We start from the raw sequence: 22,775 nt of genomic DNA on the forward strand, positions 1-22,775 counted from the left end.
GTGAAATTAACATTTTGTTACGTGAACTGTTAAATGTCACCTTTTAATGAATGATTAATTGCAACAATGTTAATTGCAAACTTTTATGCCTTTAGATCCTTTACAATTCTGTACTTTAACTTTCCTTGTTTGAAGGTGTACGTTAACAATTCCGTAAGAGTATATCAAAAGTTCAGAACTCCACATAGGAGTAACGTGAGCAATATATCTGGAGTCTGTTAACTGATCGCACGGGGATTACGATAGTTTAATAATATCAGTTTAATTATGACTTTACCTACCGGGATAGTATCGGTCTCGCTGTGAATAACCCTGTATGGATCAACCTTACATTAATGCTTTTAAGAGGATTACTGACTAATTGATCCCCGTCGGCCGAGACGAACTGACTGCCTTGATCCCAGATTAATTGTTATTATCTATAGCCTATATAATGGAAGTAAGTACCTACTCTTCAGTTTCCCTTTGACGTAAGATCGAGTAGAAAATAGGATTATTGTTTGGCGATTTGTGGCTAGATTTTAATTATTTCTTATTTGTCAGTCTGTGTTTGTAAAAAAAATATGTGTGTTCTATGCTACTTTTACTCAAACATTTAGTTCTACCAGTTCTAAAATTACCATCTTTATATGCAGGCTGATGAGGAAGTGGTCATGTCTGCAGACGGTCTTTGAGTCCAGCACGGTGGACTGATGATCGATGAAGAAGGTGACACTTCGTGGATGGCTCCGAGTTGCCCAAGACCGGGATGGATGCCGCTCATTTGGAAAGGTCCCCGTTCAGCAATGGATGTCAATGGTAATGATATTCAGGATAACTTTGTAGGAAAGTCTGTGATTGCCGTATTTATGTTAGATATTATGTCGCAATTCTACTAACTATCTTTTTAAACTTTGATTCTCGTAAGATATGATGGCTTCCGGAATATAAAATACAATGTAACTCCTTATTAGAACTCGCAACCTTTTCATTCAATTTGTTGTAAATAGCGCAGTTAGTTTCCCTTTTTATAAGGGATGCTCAGAAGGGCTCAGTAGTAAGCTGTGATACTTTAGTACGCAATCTTTTGTTGAAAAGACAGCGCTTGTCCTTCTTTGGTATTCCGCACAATTTCTTGAAACCACAGGCTTCAGTAATATTTGTGGTTATTACTATCTTATCCCAATTCAGAAATTAATGCTAAGTATACTAAATTATGTATTTTCATGACGATATTCTTATTAATGTGCAGTTCAACCAAATACCCAGCCTAATGATAACAATTTTAGTTTATTAAATTGTTCTACATATTTATTTAGTTCTTTTTAAGGTGCATATATAATATCGGTTATTCTTATAGTACATATTAACGGGTTTTTATCCATGAATAAGCCACAGCTTTCATACTAATGTGGTTTAATATCTCCTATAAATAAACTCGGAGATCTTATGTCAACAATGTTATATTTGTTTGAGCTTTTCTATTATCATTTCTATAATAGAAATCTAAGTAGATATTCACAAATCAAAGGCTTTCCACGAAATTAGTTTTCGTATGAAAAACCACAATATTGTAAAGGAAAATAAACACAGACGTAATAATGTGTGACATTAACATTTTATTGAAAATATCGGGAAAATAGGTAGAATAAAGAAAAACAGCGTAATATAAATAGACAATATTATTGTATAAATTTTTGTATACATATTAATATGTATAACCGAATTAACTTTATTATTATTACACTGACTAGATATTTTTCACTAAACAATTTGGCAGTTTCGTTTCTCAACTTCCTGAATCTTGTGAGCAACCTGAGGACAAAGACACAGATTTAATTACATTGAAATAAAAAAATAACGAAGATATATTTAAACAGAAAATAAATAATAATACGTCTGCCAAATTAAAAAGAAGAGAGGATAAAAAGACGGCACCTCGTATTTATCGACCGACTTAAAAAGGAGGAGGATTCGCATTTAGTGTGGCGTTTTAATAAAATAATATTTTGTTTCCTTACCATGGTCCGGGCAGTAATGTCGTCGGCGTCTCCGTCGCCTTTGAGCGTCGCATGCGTCTACGCAGGTCTCTTCTGCATAGAAAATGAAAATAAATAATTCACTTAATATAAGAAACCCGTAAAAGATTAGAAGTCAGTGCTTGTTTTTGGTAACTTGGTAGCAAAAATTTTACCACAGATAATTGTATGAGAAATAGACATGACAGCATACTTAAGTGTTCACTTTTCGCCCGTTCACTATTTCACGATTATTCGCAAGTAGTGTGTGAGCAAGAAGTAAAGATGCGCTGTCCTAATCACATCCTTTATCTGCGCAGGTAATAAGATTTCGACAAAAAATCAATTAACTAAAATGAAGTTAATTAAACTCACACTACTAATCAACTAAACCTATTGGAGCAGAATAACTTATTTATTCTGTTTACCGTCACAGCAGGCGGGGTGGTGCGGCGGCGCGGCGTCGTCGTCGTGCCGGGCTAGCGCGCGCAGCTGCAGCGTGTAGGCGCGCGCGCCGCCCGACGACGCGTTCGCGCCGCCCGCGAATGTCGCGTATGGACTTATTTCGTACACATCTGATGACAATACCCGGTAAGTGAACTTTTGAACATAATTGAGGTAAATATACTACTTAAAACTTTTGTGATTAAGAAACACATTTTCGTCTGTAACAGTGATATTATACCAGCGGTTTTCAACTCGATTTTTCCGGGGCGTCACCGCTCGGTTTGTAAGAGCTGTTACGTTAACTTAATTTTTGAACCAATACTTAGTTGTTAATGACCATCGGACCGCCCGCACTAAATGGACGATAAGGCTGATATGTTGCATTGCAAGATATACATATTGGCAAATTATTTTTAACGCCAGCGGATTTTCCACCATTTACGAACCGAGTGACACCGCTCGGTTCGTAAGGTCTGTGTTACACTTACGCCATTTTTGAACCAATAGTTGTTAATTTTCATCGCACCGCCCGTACTTAATGGGTGGTAAGGCTGATATGTTGCAAGATTATAAATAGGTTGTAAATACTATTATGATTGCATAACGAAGTCGACATTAAAATGTTAATAAATAACGTGTAGCAAACAACCCAATTGTAAATTGAATTACTATACAGGGTTACTGGTAAGTAGACCGCATCCTTTCAGGAGGTGATAGTATAGGTCAATACGGACAAATTTGACCCTGGGATACACTGGGCAAAAGTTAACCCGTTTCAAGATAATCAAGTTTCAAGATCAGTCGTCTAGGTACACGTATAAATTTTCATTATTAGTCAAAAGTCTCGTTTTTGTGGATTTTTGTGTGTTTTTGGATAGAAGATGAATCATTACATAATAACAAACCATAAAACTGCACAAATCACAGAGGAAATTATAGCGAACAGCAATTACTTTTTTAGTAGATATTTTCTCAAAAATATTACTCTTCATTTTTTTGTGCAGAATACTTAAAAAACATCTACATTTATCTAGCTATCCAAACAGCCACAAAACACACAAAAATCTGCAAAAACAAGACTTTTAACTAGTAATAAAAATGTATACATGTACCTAGACGACTTGTAAAGAAAAGATCTTAAAATTCGATTATCTTGAAATGGGTTAACTTTTGCCCAGTGTATCCCGGGGTCAAATTTGTCCGTATTGACCTATACTATCACCTCCTGAAAGGATGCGGTCTACTTACCAGTAACCCTGTATACGTACACTCACACATAACCAGTACAATGTCATGTGTCCACAACAGAGTACTCGGAACAGGGTAAAATCATTATTCGGTACCCAATATATCCGTATCTAAATAAATAAGGCTTTAGTGAACAGCGAATTTCATACTTGTAATAAAATATTTATACGGAACAATTTTTACGAAAAGTTAATAATTATTGTATCTGCAGGCCTTTGTACTATAGAGTTGAACAATGTGATATTAGAGGCCCGGCCTAAGCTTAAAGGGATATTTGATGAAATTGGAACCAGAGTATTAAATATTAAATTCCCCAGAGTGTCTTGAAAGCCTGTAAAAGGTTCTCGACGCATAAAAATTCTTAGTAGCCGTTTTCCCAAGGTTTTAAAGGAAATTGATGATGAAGAGTATATTGAATAAAGATGTCGAAATACTTGAACTGTGCAGAATATTTTAAGTTTCCGCTAAACGCAGTAAAAAATATTTTTTGTGTATTAAAAGTAGATAAAAAATAATACGTTAACGTAAAACAAAACGTGCGCGAACTATCTCCGGGCGAAGATTTTATTTTCATTCGATTTTCTATGAGATTGTGACGCTCCGGAAATTCGTCACATCAGGATACCGTTGGGCGAGCACGTGTAACAAACAATGGAAAGCAACAAAACTAAAAGTACTCTCTATCTCAGACAGATTTGTACGGAGAAAATAGGCTAGTGTAACACGATTGAAGCAAACTTACGTCAAAGACTATATTTGGATTTCCTCTTTAAAAACATTATGCGTGGATGTTCCGTTATTTAATATACGTATTGAAATAATCACTCACTTGTTCCACGGCATGGTTTTTCAAATAATTGACCACTAGCGGTACAAAGATGACGTTTGAAACCGAACGACCGACTTTTGCCATTTGCAAAGTTTCTCTAATATGCGCGACAAAGATTCGCCACTTTGAATAGTTATGTTTTCTTACCTGGCGGGTCTGGTGGCAGTTTAGTGGCTTGATGTTGTGGCGCCCTGTAGGTCCCACAAGTGGGCTTCTCAGCGCTCGTCGACACGCGAGCGACGGCCCCGTCAGTCCTGGTAAGAAAAGTGTATAAAAATAAATAAAGAAAATACCTATCTATAAGTAAAAACAAATAATTAAAGCAAGCTAAAATAGTAAAAAATGGTAATGATTAAAATTAATAGTGTGTGACGATGAAACCTTCTAATTAATATTTCTTGGTATTGTATTTATGTAAGTGCCTATTTATTTCTAATGCTTCGTGATTTCAAAGTGACCCAGATTCGGTGGTCCCAAGTGTAATGGGCGTACATATTCAAAACGATACAACATTAGCATTTTAAATTAAAAATTGTACGGACAAATCGCCTCCCTAGCGATTCAATAATTATGCGTCGCTGAATTAAATTGTAATTGTAAATTCATGGTTCCAAAAGATGTAATTGGTTTTGCAGCGAATAAACCCTTTTTTAAATGTAAACGGCCTTCGTCAGATTAAAATCTATAGAAAGAACTTCATAACGTTGAAAAATGAATAAGTGTCGTCGATATACAAAGACAGAATATTCCGATTCATTGTGCCCACAACGCGTGCTTTACAGATTTCAGTTTTCATTATCGAAATGGATATTGATGGTGCATTCCCGAAGTATAGGCGACGTTTAACAAACTGTATCTGGGTCACGTTTAGTTCCAATCCAACCGTTTATGAATATAGCCAGTGAATATTCATACAATGTAGAGCCTGAATTTATTACAAGTCGATCGTAAAACACGTTTACAGCCGTGCCTGTTGACTTACTAACTACTGTGGATTATTTTATGGCTCGTATATTTGCAGTGTTGCCATTGTTTTGTTAAGTTTTGATAATTACTGTGCAGTTCTGTGCAACAAGGAGGACCATTAAGTCCTGGTGGTCTGGCGAGCTGCTTTTATTCCTTTACATGTAAAATGTTTTGTGTTTCGGTTTTATTTTTCTACGTATTTCCTGCATTGTACAGAAGTATGTTGAAAAATAAAATACGAATATTCTAGAACATTTTGTATCTCAAAGTTATTTAATACAGTTTTAATGGATGGGTACTTTTTCACAGAGTAGGATCGCAAATCAATCATGATCAAAAGTCTATTGTTCAAGTTGAAACGTTACAGGCGACTGTTGAACAAAGTTGGCAAAACATTAAAACAAAAAGTTTGCTTTTGAACAACTTTGAGTTCACAAAATTGATGAGGAGTTTTAATACACTAGATTTTAATCGATCCGAAAGATACAAAGGCTCAATTTTTTAGTATGGATAAAATAACTGAGTCACTATTTATTATTTAGGTATCTACTATGCGCAAGTGTTTTTGTAGGTAAAAATACAAAACAATATCAGTCCTCTGACTTCGCATTTCACATGTCTCATTTGTCGATCATATAAAACGTACGTGAACACGCAAGCCGACGCGGCGTTAATAATTTCCGCGTAAAACGTGACGCAAAACGAATCACTCGCGTCAAAAGGAACGTTCACCCGGTATGTCATACGACTCTCCAAGACTGGGTGAAAAGGGTCGATGGAGCGACACCGCTTATGTCAGCACTTTGTCACGCACAGATCACAAAAGCTAACGATCCACCTTTATTTTTACTAATAAATATTTTTATCGTACTCAGCTTAATTATTTGTCTTTGATCAATTTTAGTCGCGCTTGATGTTGATTTTGATCTCATTTATTTGATATAGGTACAGTCAGGCACTTTTACTTAAAAACTAAGCTGACAGCAGATAATTATCTTATCTTCTTTCTGAATATTTATTAAGTAAGTATGTCTTCAAAAATCAATGTACAGGGTAGGCCCTGTCTTCGATTACTTACAGATACGTAAAATGGTAGAATATTACAAACGAAAGAAGGAAGCTCAATATAGCTTAAAATATGGCTTATATTTTTTCAATGATTAAAATGGAATTTCCAAGCTTAGAGTATCTACAAAACATAGAAAAAAAAGCTTTTAAAAATCAAAACTTACCGTTTTCTCCTCAACAATATGGCGAGTATAGTGAGCGCTGCGAGAGACAACGCGGCGCACAACGCCAGCAACAGCGCGAGTTCCCCCGCGGTCGCCGGGAAGGGCGCGTCCACCTCCTCCGCGAGGTGGCCGTCCGACGCCTGCGTGGCGAACTCGAACACCTCGCGCGTCCAGCCTGCCTCGTTGGACGCGCGAGCCGCCACGCGGTACCGCGAACCCGGCGATAGACCTATATGTACGTACTTGGAATAATTTACATCTAACCCGATATTGTGAAGAGGAAAGATATGTGTGTTTGTTTCTTTGACTTGAGTAGGTTCCGAATTGATCGATTAGAACAATCCTCTCACTGTTGGCTACATTATTCCCGGTAAACATGGGCTAATTTTTACCCGGGTACGGGAAGGAGTCTCCCATTGACGCAGGAAAAACCGCGAGAAAATAGCTATATTTAATAAATACTTGAGTATATGATAAAATTGTGATCGCCATAAAGCTGACAATGTTAAAGTTTCGCGCAGCTGTTGCGTTCGATTTATAGATGGGCCGTTAAAACTTGGGGACTTCCAACTACCTACTAAAATAAAGTGTATATAACAAAACAGTAATTTTCATCATAGGATCTTTTTTAGCTTAGGAAGAACACGTACCTCCTAAAATAACTTCTCCTCCAACAGGTACATCCCTCGCGCCGGCCACACCTGACCCTGCCCACTCTAGTTTCAAGGCCACTGGCCCACATCCCCCATCAGTCCAGGCACTGGTATCGAACCTCGCATGTGTTGCATTCGCTCTGATCCACCTCGCATCTGGAGGAGCAGTTGGCGGACCTCCAGAGGTCCGCACGGCAAGTTCGGAACCCGGAGCCCCTCCGGCCGAACCATACGCTCGGTATGCGGAACCACACCGCAGTCCAGATAACGTCACCGGACCGGGAGTGGCCAATTGTATTCGCCATTCACCCTAAAATGCTCTCGAAATGTAAGCAACAGATAAGACACGTTCAAAAGGCTACTTAAAAAAGGGCAATGAAACATTGAGAGCCAATCATGTGCCAATATTATTAATTTTCCATATATGTGAGTACAAAAGCTACCTACCTCCGGTGACGCCAATCTCCAATGTAAGCTGTATGTCTTAGGAATAGCATGTCCAGGAGCCCTGGGCGCTGGCCTGAGTTCGAGCTCTAGTTCCCTGGACCTTGCTTCAAGTAAGGCCAGGCCTGGTGGTGCCGGCGGTCGTAGAACTATGACGCGCCATGTTGCAGAGTCGGAACCGTGAGGGTTCTCCGCGACGCATGTGTAGTTATCAGCATGGGATAATTCTAAACCTGTGTAAAAATTTAGACAATGCACATCATGATTCAATGTAATAAAAAAAACCAAGTCCTTGCTGAACCAGTTTTTGAGAACCAAAACAACAACTTTTTTACAATTTTTGTAAGGGAACGTTGATAGTTAGAAGACACTGAAATATTTATGTTACCTCGTATTAGCAAGGCGTCTCCGTCAAGATGGAATGGCGGTCGTGGATGAAGTGGAGTGCCGGCTCTCAGCCAGCGCTTGGCTGGGGGCGGAGCACCCCCAACAACACAACGCAGTGACAACGACCCGCCTGCCGCGCCCAGGGCCACGCCGCCAAATGATGAGATGCGTCCCGGTGCTGAACCATCATTCAACTTGGATCAATATTTGAATTACGAACTGTTTCAAGTTTGTTTTTAAGGACTCTTAAACAATATTTGACCAGTACTAAACATTCCCTTGATTCCTCCTCAGTTTTGTCAGACTATCACGTTCTTAACTTTTCCGGATTTAGATTTGATTTAGCAAATTTTAGAGCTCGTAGTACGAGTTTTGAATACAATTGAAAACTTTTGATCTACGAAAATTTTGCTGTTGAAACTCAAACCAACTTAATAGAATCATTATCCAGAGAATTGGGCTATTTGGGCTTTTACGAATACTTATCATAAACAATGTTGACTATATTATATCAGACATCACAAACATGTTATGAGAAAGTAATGTACATATTATTTGCAGTACACTTACCCAACGAGCTGGTCTGACAAGCCACAGCCGGAGAAGGTGGACCTTCACCGGCAGCAGTGGCAGCACGGACCCACGCCTCGTAAGTACGGCCTGCGCGAAGACCTCGCATGGTCCGCATACATTCTGAAGTGGTCCCCTCAACTTCGGCGCATGCATTTACGCGGGTAACGTTGGGCTCTTGTGACCTAGGAAAGTTACATATAATATGCTTTGTTGCAGATTACAGTAAAATTACAAATACATATGGGTTACTCTTAAATACCTACAACATTTGAAATGTTTTGATCTGAATAAGTTCGTTATATACCTAGCTATGCTCGCAAACTATATGCAAGATACTTAGAATAAATTGAAAAATGCATCTGATGTTTCGATACAGCTGAAAACCGTCGGCTCACCACGTAGAACTCAGTTTCTGGCAGCACAACTTTATGATCTAATTTATTCCGTGAACATCTATGCAGATACTCAATGCTACAAGAGGAAATTCCTTATTCGCAATAGAAACGTTGTTGCTTCGAAGGCAACGCTTCCCTGCAGGTATCGTCCGGTACGAGGGAACGTTAGCACAACAAACTAGCCGAAGTAACGCGGTTAGACGTAGCTCAATTGGAGCGGTATTTAACTTTGATTGCTGAACAACTTTGCTTATTCCCAGGCAGGGTACTGTTTCAATTATTTATTAACCCACGCTTACGGCGGTTGAACTACGTAATTGCTTTTGTAATGGTCGTAATTGTGTGCATACAACTGTATTAAAATGGTGTACTTGTTCAGTTTCTGCTTATTTTTCATTATTTTCTAAGACGATGATGGTAAGCTCTTAGCTGCCAAGATGAATGACACGGTATAAAAGACGACTTTATTTCCCAGAGGGGCAGAATTTTTCCGTTGTTGCTACCTAAGATGTTCTGTCTGAGTTATACACACCATTGCTTCGACTGTTCATCATCTGCCTAGCCTTTTTATTTGAAGGTAGTTTTCATGATTGTTCACTATCAGTTATTGTCACGTTACTGCCAATATAGGTCCGGTAGCATAATGAAAACATTACCAAAGCCGTTATATGAATGCCTGAACAGTTTACCTGGTGCAACGCAATATCCCTTTCGCTTTGTCAGTCATCTCAGTGCGCTCGCCGTATAATCTCATTAACGCTCTCTGTGGAGCTCGGCTATCTATGTAGTTAGAACCATCGAACTATTCAGATTTGTTGCCGGTGAAATGGCGTCAGATTGCTGGGATTGGATTTGGATGTACAGATTTAACGATTTGTTGCATAAAAGGGTAATATTATTTCTTTATATTGCAATTAAGATTTAGAACACAAAGGTTATCGATATAAGCGATCAATCTACCAAAGTTATAGATGATTATATTACCTATTAATGCCCATTTTCACCAACAAATACCTAAATTTAAGTGACACTTAGTTAGGGAAACGTTAAGAGATTGTTTGGTTGGTTTGATTTGGGTTGGTGGGGGATCATCAACTGAACCCCTGCCGCTACAGGTGCAGCGTGAGCGAGTTTCTAGTTCTTACTGATGCATCATATTCTCCAGCCCTTTGTGTAGTACCAGAGTCATTAACTCTTTCGAACAATCCTGCGGCCACGGAATATACAATATACTACGGCTAAACTTACCGCGTGAGCTTGCCGTTGGGCTCGGGCGGCGGCAGCCACGACGCGCGCAGCGGCCGCTCCCCCAGCGCGATCAGTTTCATGCACTGATATACTATACACTACAGCAGCACTTACCCAGACAGATCCTTGACATAGAGCGTGTAATGCGTGAGCTTGCCGTTGGGCTCGGGCGGCGGCAGCCACGACGCGCGCAGCGACCGCTCCCCCAGCGCGATCAGTTTCATGCCGCCTGGTGCACTCGGCACTGATACACAATGACATGTTAACAATCCACGATCTAAGAAATGAATGATCTAAGAAAGTGAAAAAAGTTAAAATTGTTTTTATTTGATCGTGAAAAAATCGACAAGTAAACGACCTTCTTCTTCTAGCATCCCTTCCATCCCAGTTCCCAAGTCATTTCGCGTTGGGGCAATATAAGACAAGACAGGGGCACGATTCTCCTAATTTTACTTAAGCGACATACGATTCACATTCGACTCGGTTCGACTGAGATCCAATCCCGACTCGATTACGATTGAAGCGTATGTGGCATTCCGCTATTTTTTCTTTGAAATAAAAGTTTTTATCCTTTTCTGTCATTCAATGATGAATCATTTTGTCTGCAAATTATTTACGATTGCAAAATGATTGTACAGCAAACTACCGTATAGACCAAAATCACCAAAATAGCAGACCAATCGCAAACCAACCGAATGTCGTTGGAATACGATTGGTCTTATATTAGTAGCAGAATGCCCGATATGGTTAAAACTGCTATTGCGATCATATTGCGATTCGATTTCTATTCGATTTTGACATTATTAACTTACCAGAATCGGGCCCCAGTATGATAAAAGTAATCCATTTGGCGATTAAGTAGCTAAAAAATAACAATTTAAGAAAAAGAAAAGATTTCATATGTACCCAACCTTGATCGTGTGTCTTTACTGTCAACAAAATGTTCAACAGAATCGTTTAAGTATTAAAACAATAGTTTAGTTTCCCACAACTTACCGTCTTCATCAGTCCTGCAAACTTGCGGCGCGGACAGCGGGCCCTCGCCGGCGGCGTTGTGCGCTCTCACGCGGATCTCGTATTCCGCGTACGGAGTTAGACGAGAAACTGTTGCTTCTTCACCCTACGTGGACGAATTTTGTAAGAAAAATTCCCAAAAAAATATATGAAATGTACTAGATTATGTGTATGCCTTTGGTGTACTATCAGTTGGTTTACATGTACCTATAGTATGAGCATTCATTTTATTTATAATCAAGCATTAATAATTTTATATATGCCACAGTTGTTACTAGTTTCCTTCTGACAGGTTAATTAAGCGTATTTCGTTGAAATTATTAAATAATTTTATAGCAATTTGATCATAGTTTGTTGTATTTCATTGTAGCATTCATGTTGCCAATTGTTTCATTGTTGTCCGCGATAAAAAGTGGCATAAGGCCAAATCCAAGAATTACAACAAACTTACTGTCAAATATTGATAATATCCATTAACTTAGTAGGTAAGGAAGTAAAGATTCAACGGTGTGACCAGTCATCTGCAAATCATCGTATACAGAAATAAATCGCATAGTTACCTGTATCCTTAGATACGCGTCCTGTGTCGGCAGCATGGGGTCGGCGTCCCGTCTCGTGTATTGTAACGTATAGTGCGTGATCAGCCCGCCTCGGTTGTCTATGCCCGGTGGCCGCCATGATACGCGAAGAGATGAGGAGCCGCTAGATATACAGGCCACTCCTTCTGGACTGCCTGTTGGAGCTGTTCAAAAAGTAATTCTTATCGAACTTGTGGCCTCTCAAACCTTACGCTGTCCTTGAGAAAAGATATAATCTCTTCTCAATAGCTAGGTATAACCTAGGCTGGCCTAGTTACAAACTATCCGAAATAAAACAAAAATCAATCACCTCATCAAGAAACAAATACACCTACAGTGTTTTGTTTGATCAACATTAATAATCCAACTTGCCTGAGACTAATAAGATCTCCTCAAAGATAAACTTCTCAAAGATCTATTCCAGCAGCTGTTAAATATTGTTTGTATTAATTTTATACTGTTAATGTTCAAAGCTTTTTCATCTCTAAACGGTTGCAAAGCAATTCCTTAATAACAATCTTCTAAGATTAATTACGCGAAAGCTTGTTGAGCGCACATGTGACTTATTAAGAGCATTAATTATGTCTTTTCAAGTCGGGATCGTTTAATTTTAAGGAGAAAAGAGCAATGTTTTTACTACGCGAATAGATTCTAATTAAGTTGATTCAGAAAATAAACAACAAACAGTACCTAGTATCTACCTACAACGTAGAGACGAGCCGATAAAATGTTGAGCTTAATTCTCCTATTCGTAAAAGCGCGCTGTAGGTACTGTAAAACCTCTCTGATCGATTGCAACAGATGGACAAACGGATAGACGAACAATTGAAACTATATTTCTTTTTGCCTCCGAAATATAGTAGCTACCTTAAAAAGAATTGGAATTTCTATTTTTGCATGAAGAAATAAAAATGAAACAAACGCAGAATACAAAAGTGCCATCAATTTGTACTGAATCGTTTGCCCTAGATCGAGAAGGCCACAGTCCAATTAAGCCATTTTGCATTTTGATGGGAAAATTTACGATCGTCGCTTCACGTCGATAGCGGCGCTCAGTTATTTACTACTACGACAAAACTTGCCTTGTCCAAGTTTCAACTCCGATACACTTCTGCGGCTGACGGGACATTAAGCAAATCGATCTCATTCATTTTCCAACTTTCAGATTTTACACCGCTTTGAGGGTGATTATCGAAACCAGGAATAATTCTGGGAAACTTTGTTTTTGACTTCGCTCAAGACCCCTCTTGGCATATATTTTTGTTAAGATAAAGTATTGAGAATTTATCGGAACATCAAAGTGAAAAAGTCTGAAGTAGTAAAGTGATCTATTATAATAAAACTCTAGCTTACCGCTTATTTGGTTCATATTTTTTACTTATTTAACAAAACGTGTAATAATGCCAGTTCAGCAAGCATATAAAAAATCTAAACTCACGTGACTCAAGCGTGTGTCGATAATGTGGCGGGGAGAGTGGGCCAGTGCCCGCCGCATTATAAGCTCGCACTGTAATCCCGTACCGCGTGGCTGCCTTCAGTCCTCTCAGAGTAGTGCTGGTTGCGTCAGCACTGGCCCCGCTTTCCGAACCCGGACTGTCGCTAAGTGTCCCTTTACCCTCTTCTGATACTTCCCACCAACGGATCGTGTAGCCTAGTAAGGTGCCGTGCCATGTTTCCCGCGGTGGTGGCTATAGGGAACAAACATGTTATTGATAACTAGGAATAGACATGGATAGAACCTGGTGAAGTCGTAGTTTACATAGTCATTTTGGTATTATAGCAGTTAGTGAAAGGCTATACCTACCTAATTTACTAAAATAAAGAATTGAAAAGTAAACACCATCACAACTTGAACATGAACGTTGAACCCATCAGCATATTTTACGTTATCTCGGAATAAACGTGAGTGCTGTATAAAATACATAAAAAAGTTAAAGATAATGCCTACCTGCCAAGTGATGTGAAGTTCTCGCGCCCTAAGTGCCCGCACGGTAATGTCGCGAGGAGCTCCTCCGGGCGCTTGCAAAAAAAACCACTGTTAGAAACGACACCCACAAAAAAACTTTGCACATTGACTACAACATTCCCAAAGAACAATCAACTTTATAGTAGAGGAATAGAGTTGAAAATGACTTGTAAAATAAAGGCGTTTTCATCCTGTGAACAAAGTAGAAGCACATTCTCATACATCCAACACGCATTTACGAAGCTTCCTGCGGAAATTGCACAGCACTGTTTTTTAATGGGCGGGAAAGCTTCAAGTTGGTCTCACTTCGAGCCGACCTTCAGGAATATATTAATGATATCTCCGCATATTGTGCGGAGGTACTTTGTAAGCGTATGTCACAGAGATGTGATTTACATAATTTATACAGGAAGAATTAGGACGGTTTACATTTATAGGACCTAAGTAATTGAGTGAAGTGATATGCTTTTATGGAAATGTTTTGCTAGGCAATTATAAATAGCTCTATTACTTAGCGACCTTTTCAAAGTGATACCCAAAATTACCTTTGCCATTCTATTGGGTGTTTGTAACTATGTTATTTAAAAATAGGATTAATACTACTCAGGCAATTTAAAATGACACTTTAAATATACTATGTATATTTTCTATTTTGGGTCATGTTAGTCTCACCCACGTTTTTAGGTCACCTTCCCAGCTCTAGCAAACACTTGTAGGTAATAGGTGTGCTGTATACAAATATTACCTTCCTCCCGTGTAGTGAAATGCAGCGGCGTGGTGTAAGGCGAGGCGCCCACGTCGTTGTACGCGGCCATTCGCATCGCGTACCGCGTGTCGGGGGACAGGCCAGAGACGGACGCGCCTGCCCGGCCTGGCCCTTCAGACCTGTGTTTTAGAAATGTATTGGTTGCTCCAGAATAACTGGTAAAGCACTAAGTTTTAGTCACATTGGCGGATTTTTCAAGCGGATTTCCTGAGTGACATTTTGACTTTTAGTTTCAACTATTATAAGATTCCCTGGTAACTTGCTGCATTTATAAAAAGATATACAGAATTTTCAAGACAATCTGTTTATTTCACTTGAATATAGGTACATCAAACCAGACCTGATAATGTTAATGATCAGTGAAAGCGGTAAAGCAATTCAGATGTATTTTTTTTTGTCTCTATTCCTAATTTTTTTAACACGTTTTAGCTCCAGCTAGAGGTAGTTCTTTGAAATTATAACATTTTACGAACAATGATAAAGTTAATGTTTATTTCTTTATAATTTAGTAGAAACTTGGGAAGTAATTCTTTGCGATTCTAATTTAAAACTAAAACATCGTACAAAGTCCACGACAACATCGTAATAAAAACTGGAAATTAACTTCGCAAAAATTACGGAAACATTAATTGGCTGGTCGGTTGATTTTTCCCGTCTAGGCAAGTTATACAAAGGATTATAAAATTTCAGTTCTCCCTGTTGGCCCAAAAGCTATTAAAGTTTAAATCCAAAGCAACTGTTACAACGCAGCCGGTACTTTTTGTAAGAACTTGATTTTTGTGATCGACTTTTCCTGGAATACACTTCAGCCTCTATTCTTCTTGTCACTACTTTTAAATCCCTGGTAGTTAGTAGCCAGGTATTAAATTTATTTGAATCGAACTTTGGATCTGCTTAGATTCGGAAATATGATTGTCTTTAAACCTTGATTTGTTTCATAATGTAGCTACAAAAATTGTTACAGGTACAAAAATAAAGTCGTCGTTCCAAGAAAAAGCAATTGGACAGAGACATCAATTTCATTAATATTTTTGTTAAGAATGTTCGCATTTTTTTCCATTCGGACACAACTTCTGAGAAACCCAAATTCTAGATTTATTAATCTAAGCCGGATAATACAAAGTTAATAATTCACTTTCTCCAAGTTGCGCCTAAGTTGGAAACTGAGATAGCTATCAAAGGTAATAAAGTTACCCTCGTGTGTCACCTTGTCTCAGAATTGATAACTTGCGACACCGTTTGCAGATCCTACTAAGTAATAATTTCTCAGAAACTGGTGTCATCTTCACGGCGGAAAATTACGAGTAGCAAACATTGTAATAGTTCAATGCTATGATTAAAAAAGTTAATATTACTTAATTTTAAAAACCAAATCTACTAAAAAAAACATTTTTGCAAAAAGAATTTGATGTGTTGTAGTGCACAGAAAGTTCGGAGTACCCAGTACATAAACCTACGGTACCTTGAAAGTTAACCTAGTAAAATAACAGAAAAATAACCCAAACGATTAACAAGTAAGAAAATACAAACTTACGCGACATGTAATAAATCCGAGTTCGCCAATGTGATGTTGAGGACATCTTGCGTGTCCCAATTGTCGAGCAGAGCGGGCAGCGGAGCGTCGACCGGCGCGAGAGTTAGCTCGCGCGTCAAAGCGCGGTATTGCAGCGAGTAGTGGGACACTAGCGCACCTCGCGCGACGCGCCATGTGACGCGGGCCTTACGTGACCATACCTCTGATACACGCACCTCTTCTGGCACGCTCGGTCGTTCTGTGTGAAACGAGGATTTCTTCAATCGAAGTTACTTGAAGATTAATTAGAAAGTCTCACGACCGATTTTCAAAGTTATCAAAACTCGGAACAAGTTATTTGTACTGTGAGGAAATGAAACCAATAGACTTGTACTTGGGGCCAATTTCTAAGTCATTAACAGTTTCAAAATATGTTTTCGATGCAAGATTTGAATAGCTTTTTCAAGTAAAATGACTGCTAAATGAATATTTTAACATGCTAATTATTATGGCACTTAGATCTAACCCCAGATAACGTACCATCTGGCTTCCAGTAGATATTTGCGCTAGGACGCCCACTTAACTGCCTTCACGAAATATTAGAGAAAATATAACGACATCATACTCTTCACGCCCGGAAAATGAAAATTTTAAACTTGGTATATTTTATTTACGCCATATATAACCATAACCGAAACATCACGTGTAATAAATTACACGTTTGTAAGGGTTGAGGCGGGCAGCGCAAAATGAAATCAGAAAACTCATTTTATGTGCTTTCGCACAGGTCAGAGAAATAAACTGTTTAATAAATGAAAGAAGGCAAAAGGTCGCACTCTCGTAATCTAGAACCTAATTAAGAACTTTTTCGCCAAAGATTTTATTTTCTCTCGTATAAGTTAGGGTCACATAAATTGGACTTTCATTTTAATTACGTGTCACGTTCCCATAAAATGGAGTTTTCGGCTGCGAACTCGTTTTCAAACGCATTCCTTGCCTAACATGGTTTATTGTGCCATAGCGGCCATCTTATGTGGTGGTACTTCTGTAACTATTTCTTTGCTCGAAGCTGCAGTAGAGTGGGGCCACGTATTCAGTATTATCGCGGGCGCACATTACGCTTTATGGCCCTCGACGCGAGTACATGACGACCGGTGGTCGGCACGGGAACAACCACTACGTATGTATTGTTTAACTTAATGTTGTTTACATGTTAAATAGGGATGCGAACCGAACTGCTAGGATTTTGAGCAAACAGACTCGTGTTTAGTTTTAAGGTGGAAATACGAATGTTATGAAATTTCTGAGTAAGCGTAACGTAAAAGGATGAAAGCGTAAACATATTTAATAAAATACAATTAATCAAAAATGGTAAATGTTTCGTATTTATTTTATGCTTGTTGTTGACTGTCAACAATGATTGCGAATAAATTTTATTTTGCACAACAAATACTATTATGATATTAAAACTCATTCGAACTGCATACAAATATTTTAATGTTCATCCAATAAAACATTCAGAAAAATGTTGTTGTCTTTTTTCTGTGAAAAGCAATAATTTCATAGGTATTGTTTTCATACAATGTTATTCCACAGAATAACGTAGGTAGGTACTCATTCATGGAACTAAGTATATATAAAAACCTATTCCTGCTCCTAATCGGTAAACCTTTACTTAAAGTCCTAATTATAGGTTAAATTACACAATTTTCCGTAGCACCATAAAACCTACTATCCTCATCGATCCATATAGGTATCCCATCACGAATTCACCCTCTTCTTTTTTAATGCCCTTTTTTATGACCACATAACAAAAGAACATCCTACCTTTAACAAACAGTCGGTAGACCAGCTCGTCACTGCCATACAGATTGCGTGCCATACATCGGTATTCCCCGGCGTGCTCGGGTCCGGCGTGAGGTATGGTCACCTCTGACGTCATCGCTCCACCACTAGTCTCACGGTTTTCCACGCCACCTGAACCACTAAAATAATAATGTATTTTATTTTTTAAATATCTTGACTTAGCGCACGAGGTTGTCGCCATGTGGGATGTCGACACGGCTGTTATTGTGCCGATTGTCATTACGGCCAATGGTCTAATAGCCAAGAGCCTCAACCAAAACACCTCAGGAGGCTCTCGTTGGGCGGCTGGATCAAGGGACTAATTCAGAAGGCAGTACTCCTTGATACGGCGCGTATTGTGAGGAGGTTTCTGTCTCTGGGACCCTAACCACCGGTACCTTGGACCATCTATTTTTTATATTCTTAAATGTTTTTTTTTTATTTTTTATAATCTAATATTTAAAAATATAAATGATATGTTGAAAGATAAATAAATGCACTAAAAATGTATTTTTAATATATTATGCTTTGGTTAAGTATATTTCCTTTTTCATTTACCCAAACACTTTCATCATCATCATCAGCTTTTTTTATCGTCCCACTGCTGGACACGGGCCTCCTCTCATACAGAAGAATTGAGCAAACACAACCTAATTAATAGCAATTCCTTTAATTAAAAAACCTATTTAATAAGTAAGATACTAAATATAATTCAAGACTATCACTTTTCCGCAAGAAAATATTGAAATTGATTTATAAATTAACATTGGAAGTATTGGAACGCGTTATCGAACCAAATATCAATACAGGAAATTAAATTGTCAAGTCTTCACGCAAAATGATAAAGTTGTGAATTCTCCCGTAACTTTAATCAATCAAATAAAGTGTTTTTGATTGAAAATGTACGAAAGATGACGCAATCATCGCGGCTGTCAATCGCAAAGATTTTGACTGAATTACGTACCCACATAAATCTTACTAATACCAGTAAAGGGACTTATTACGAAAGATCTAAGTACACTTACTGCAAAGATAAGGGTCTAGAGTCATGAGTCCAATGGACGTGAATCTCTGGCTCCCCTCTGACCGTGCAAGACAGTCTCGCTGTAGTTCCTCTAACGACCCATCTCGTCTCACCGCTTCCACTTCTGCTAAGTCTTGGAGGTTCTGTTAGGATTTGTTAAAACTATTAGGAGATATTCCACAAGAGGAAATTCGGGTAAGAATAACGACATAACATTCTATAAATAGAATAAAAAGAAGTGATACGAACAAAGTTTTTAACTTGGCTATGAAGACCAAAACAAGACCGTAAATACATAATAATATGATCAGAATAGAACCCAGAGTATGAATTTAGCTTTTAATCAAGTTGCATTCATTCAACTTTAGTAAGACTTCTAGAACAGGTTAAATTGTTACCTATTAAGTTTTTAGCTTTGTCTCGTTGAAGAACAAATTAACATAGAAAAGTAGTCACAGACGGAGTTAAAACTACCTCATTTCAATACAACTCAGAACTTACCTCTAACATCGAGATAGAATGAATGGTGTAGGAAGGAATGCTGTACTCTCGCAGTGCATCGGTACCAGCCTTCGTGTTCAGGACTGGCGGCTCTAAGCCAGACAGTGCCATCTATGAGGATGGAACCACCGCTAGTGTCCGTCGCTTCTGATTGGCCCCAGAGCACGTGACGCCAGTTGTCACCGTCTACATAATTTATTAATATTTCAATAACTGGTAATCTTTTTACATAATTGTGTCATACTAGTGCTTCACTACGTAAGAAGTCCACCATTTTGTTACAAATAATGTGATATATGAAAGACCGTTAGACCGATTTTGTGCAACATCCGATAAATAGTTCGAACAAAGCCTAAACATTAATTTGGTTAGGTTAGGTGAGACCGTTCTTGAGTTACAAAATTGGTATTACAATGAAATTGATATTGTATATTATTATATTTTATTTATTGATATTGTCCACCTTTTTTTTTAACGACGTCAAAAATCATCAAATGACCCCTCCCGCTGTGGGTTAGCAGCGGTGAGGGAGTGTCAGACTCTTACTGACTAAAAACCGTCGTGTTCCGTCATAGGCCTTTTATGTACCAGGGCCGCGGTATCTCTTTCGAACAACCCGCAGCCCCGGCAGGCCTTGGCCCTGCTGGGCCCCGCTGTGATATTGTCCACCTGAGAGAGAGTACCTAAATATACCTTCTAACTTTTCCATGAAGTTTCTCGTTGACCAACTAGTAAGTCAATTTCCTTATATAACTTTGCGGGTCAACGGTCGCGTTTGTTGGAATTATTTGGGCTTTGCTGTTACATTACGTTTATTGTTCTTGTTTAAATTTTTTTCGACGTATTCCCCTCATACTTGGAGCTGTTTTTTTATTAGTCCTAATATACATGCATGACCGCATTGAGACCAATTAGCCCATTCATTTTAAATGCATTTCAATCAACAACTAAACTAACTAAATTGACTCACTATTGAATTACCACAAGTCCACAACGAAATACGTATCAACATATAACTGACCTTTGTTTTCTATTATACGTACGTAATCGAAATACATTATTGGATATCCCGGTGCCTGAAATTATGCGACCACTGAAATTTGGTTATTACCTATACAATTCAGTTCACCTCCATTTGAAATTAATGCTATTATGCACGTTTGTTGGAAAATGAGGGTATTAAATTAGATAGGTAAATCCTTCAAATAAATGGTTAGTGTGTTTGATCAGTAATTAAATGAAAAACTATTTAACTTTTTTAGCAAACTTTCAAAAAATAAGAAGTTTCTCAATACGACTTTCCTGACTTGAAACTCCAAACAAAAAACAGACACCTACTGAAAACTTACTTTAACGTGACTTTTAACGCAAATAATTTTCAATCGATCATAATAAGGTCATGTTAACAGAACTTTCGAGAACATTATTCTACTTACCCGTAGAATATTCCCAAGATATCCTAGGCGTGGGTTGTCCCTTAGCCGAGCAGGGCAGAAGTAACGCCGCTCCGGCCGACACCGAAGTGTTTTGTGCTCGCCACACCCATGTCGGCGATTCTGTGCGGAGAGACTGCTTTATATGTTACGCTGGCCCTCTTAACAGTACAGAAGTAGATCAGAAGAGAAGAAGTAATTAAATAGATAGGACATGCGGAAGTAGGTAAAGAAGAGAGCTAAGTACACATAATTCTTAAGAATTTTACTAGCATTAGGTACCGACTACTTTGGAGCTACATTGTATGAAGGTGATCGTTGCAAACCAAGTCTTGATTCTCAAATCTTTTTTCTAATATTTTCAACTAGGTTATTATTTTAGTCCTCAGTACGGTACCCACAATTCAAATATGCACTAAAATGCTCGAGCCGCTCATATAAACTAGGCAACACATGGTACAGTGCGACCAGACTAAACTTAGAGGTAAGATAATAAATACCTTTGACAATCAGTGAAGCGCTATGGCTGACTGTTCCGAAGTCGTTTGTAGCTCGACAAGTGTACTCGCCGCTGTGGGCCGAACTTAGATCTTGTATGATTAATAGAGAGAAAAAGTCCATATTTTTCTGTTCAACCTGATGAAAAGCAAATAAAAAAATGTATGGAGAACAATTTTGTATTTAACTAATATCTGTTTTAGATTGCTTATTGCTCTGTCAAATATACATACGACCATAAATATCACTATGCGAATGTTAATAATAATGTGATATGTGGTGAAATGCAAATGGCGCATTGTTAAATTAGAGCCGGTATTAGCATAATTGGCTGTTAATGATAGATCAGTGAGATATCCCCTTGTAACACAACTTACTTTGAGCATTGAAGGAATAGGCAAGTTATCCTTGTGCCACGTGAACTGTATAGGTTTGTCTCCCGATATCAAACTACAGGTAGCTTGAGTGCTTCCCCCCACTTCAAGTTCTTCAGGAAACTGAAAGGGGGCTATTTTCGGTGGCTCTGTTGACAATACACTAAATATTTAAATATTGCTAGAAAGTTGTAGTATTTCGGTCAAGTAAACGAAGTCCTTACTATGAACGTCAAGGCGTATGGTCCTTCGAGCAAGTTCGCCACTCTCAGCCCTCACTTCACACGTGTAAGTGCCCGCCGCCGAACTTCTTACTGAATTCAGTCTTAAAACTCCTCTTTCGTCGCTTGATTCTAATATGCTGTCTACTATTGAACCGTCTTCTCGCTTCCATACCACTTCTCTAAAAATGTTCAAGTGTTGATAGAGTTTTGTAAATAACCAGTTATATAAAATAAAGATTGTGAACGGTATTAATGACTTACTTAATGGGATATCCCGAATATGGGCAATGTATTGTCACATCAGTGTCAGTCTTTACGTGTAATGCTGGCAAATATCTGATATTTGGTGGACCTGTGACCAAAACAAAACCACTAAGAACCCCAATTATTCTTTGGAAGAACTCCATTTATGAGTTAACCTACCATAAACATTCAGCCTTGCTTGGTGTGCATGAGATCCTTGTGAATTGGTGGCATTGCAGCCGTATCTACCTCCCTCGTCTGCTGTCCTGATTGTCACACTTAGAGTGGACACTATAGTTCCCTCTTCACTTCCTGGGACTGCTTCTGCTCTTGTATTAACACTGTACCTAGCATAAGAAAAGAGAACTTAAGACGTT

At 38.5% G+C, this 22,775-nt stretch overlaps 1 protein-coding gene across 1 annotated transcript in view; it reads right to left on the reverse strand.

Moving 5' to 3' along the window:
- Window positions 1-1,578: 1,578 nt before the first annotated feature.
- Window positions 1,579-22,775, reverse strand: part of LOC124633191 (Down syndrome cell adhesion molecule-like protein Dscam2) — a 39,759-nt gene continuing 18,562 nt past the window's right edge. Inside the window, exons 10-34 of the mRNA XM_047168343.1 lie at window positions 22,579-22,745; window positions 22,417-22,507; window positions 22,156-22,334; window positions 21,935-22,080; window positions 21,560-21,695; window positions 21,063-21,182; window positions 19,627-19,812; window positions 19,127-19,268; window positions 18,084-18,241; window positions 16,278-16,515; window positions 14,723-14,862; window positions 13,960-14,030; window positions 13,450-13,699; window positions 11,994-12,175; window positions 11,416-11,539; window positions 10,534-10,663; window positions 8,774-8,958; window positions 8,205-8,381; window positions 7,820-8,049; window positions 7,370-7,682; window positions 6,720-6,948; window positions 4,669-4,775; window positions 2,426-2,572; window positions 2,001-2,072; window positions 1,579-1,794 (exon numbers count right to left, since the gene is read on the reverse strand). Coding sequence (XP_047024299.1) covers window positions 1,769-1,794; window positions 2,001-2,072; window positions 2,426-2,572; window positions 4,669-4,775; window positions 6,720-6,948; window positions 7,370-7,682; window positions 7,820-8,049; window positions 8,205-8,381; window positions 8,774-8,958; window positions 10,534-10,663; window positions 11,416-11,539; window positions 11,994-12,175; window positions 13,450-13,699; window positions 13,960-14,030; window positions 14,723-14,862; window positions 16,278-16,515; window positions 18,084-18,241; window positions 19,127-19,268; window positions 19,627-19,812; window positions 21,063-21,182; window positions 21,560-21,695; window positions 21,935-22,080; window positions 22,156-22,334; window positions 22,417-22,507; window positions 22,579-22,745 — 3,946 coding nt within the window. The 3' untranslated portion in view covers window positions 1,579-1,768. The remainder of the gene's footprint in view (window positions 1,795-2,000; window positions 2,073-2,425; window positions 2,573-4,668; window positions 4,776-6,719; window positions 6,949-7,369; window positions 7,683-7,819; window positions 8,050-8,204; window positions 8,382-8,773; window positions 8,959-10,533; window positions 10,664-11,415; window positions 11,540-11,993; window positions 12,176-13,449; window positions 13,700-13,959; window positions 14,031-14,722; window positions 14,863-16,277; window positions 16,516-18,083; window positions 18,242-19,126; window positions 19,269-19,626; window positions 19,813-21,062; window positions 21,183-21,559; window positions 21,696-21,934; window positions 22,081-22,155; window positions 22,335-22,416; window positions 22,508-22,578; window positions 22,746-22,775) is intronic.

This window comes from Helicoverpa zea, chromosome 9 (assembly GCF_022581195.2).
Source record: "Helicoverpa zea isolate HzStark_Cry1AcR chromosome 9, ilHelZeax1.1, whole genome shotgun sequence".
Classification (NCBI taxonomy): domain Eukaryota; kingdom Metazoa; phylum Arthropoda; class Insecta; order Lepidoptera; family Noctuidae; genus Helicoverpa; species Helicoverpa zea.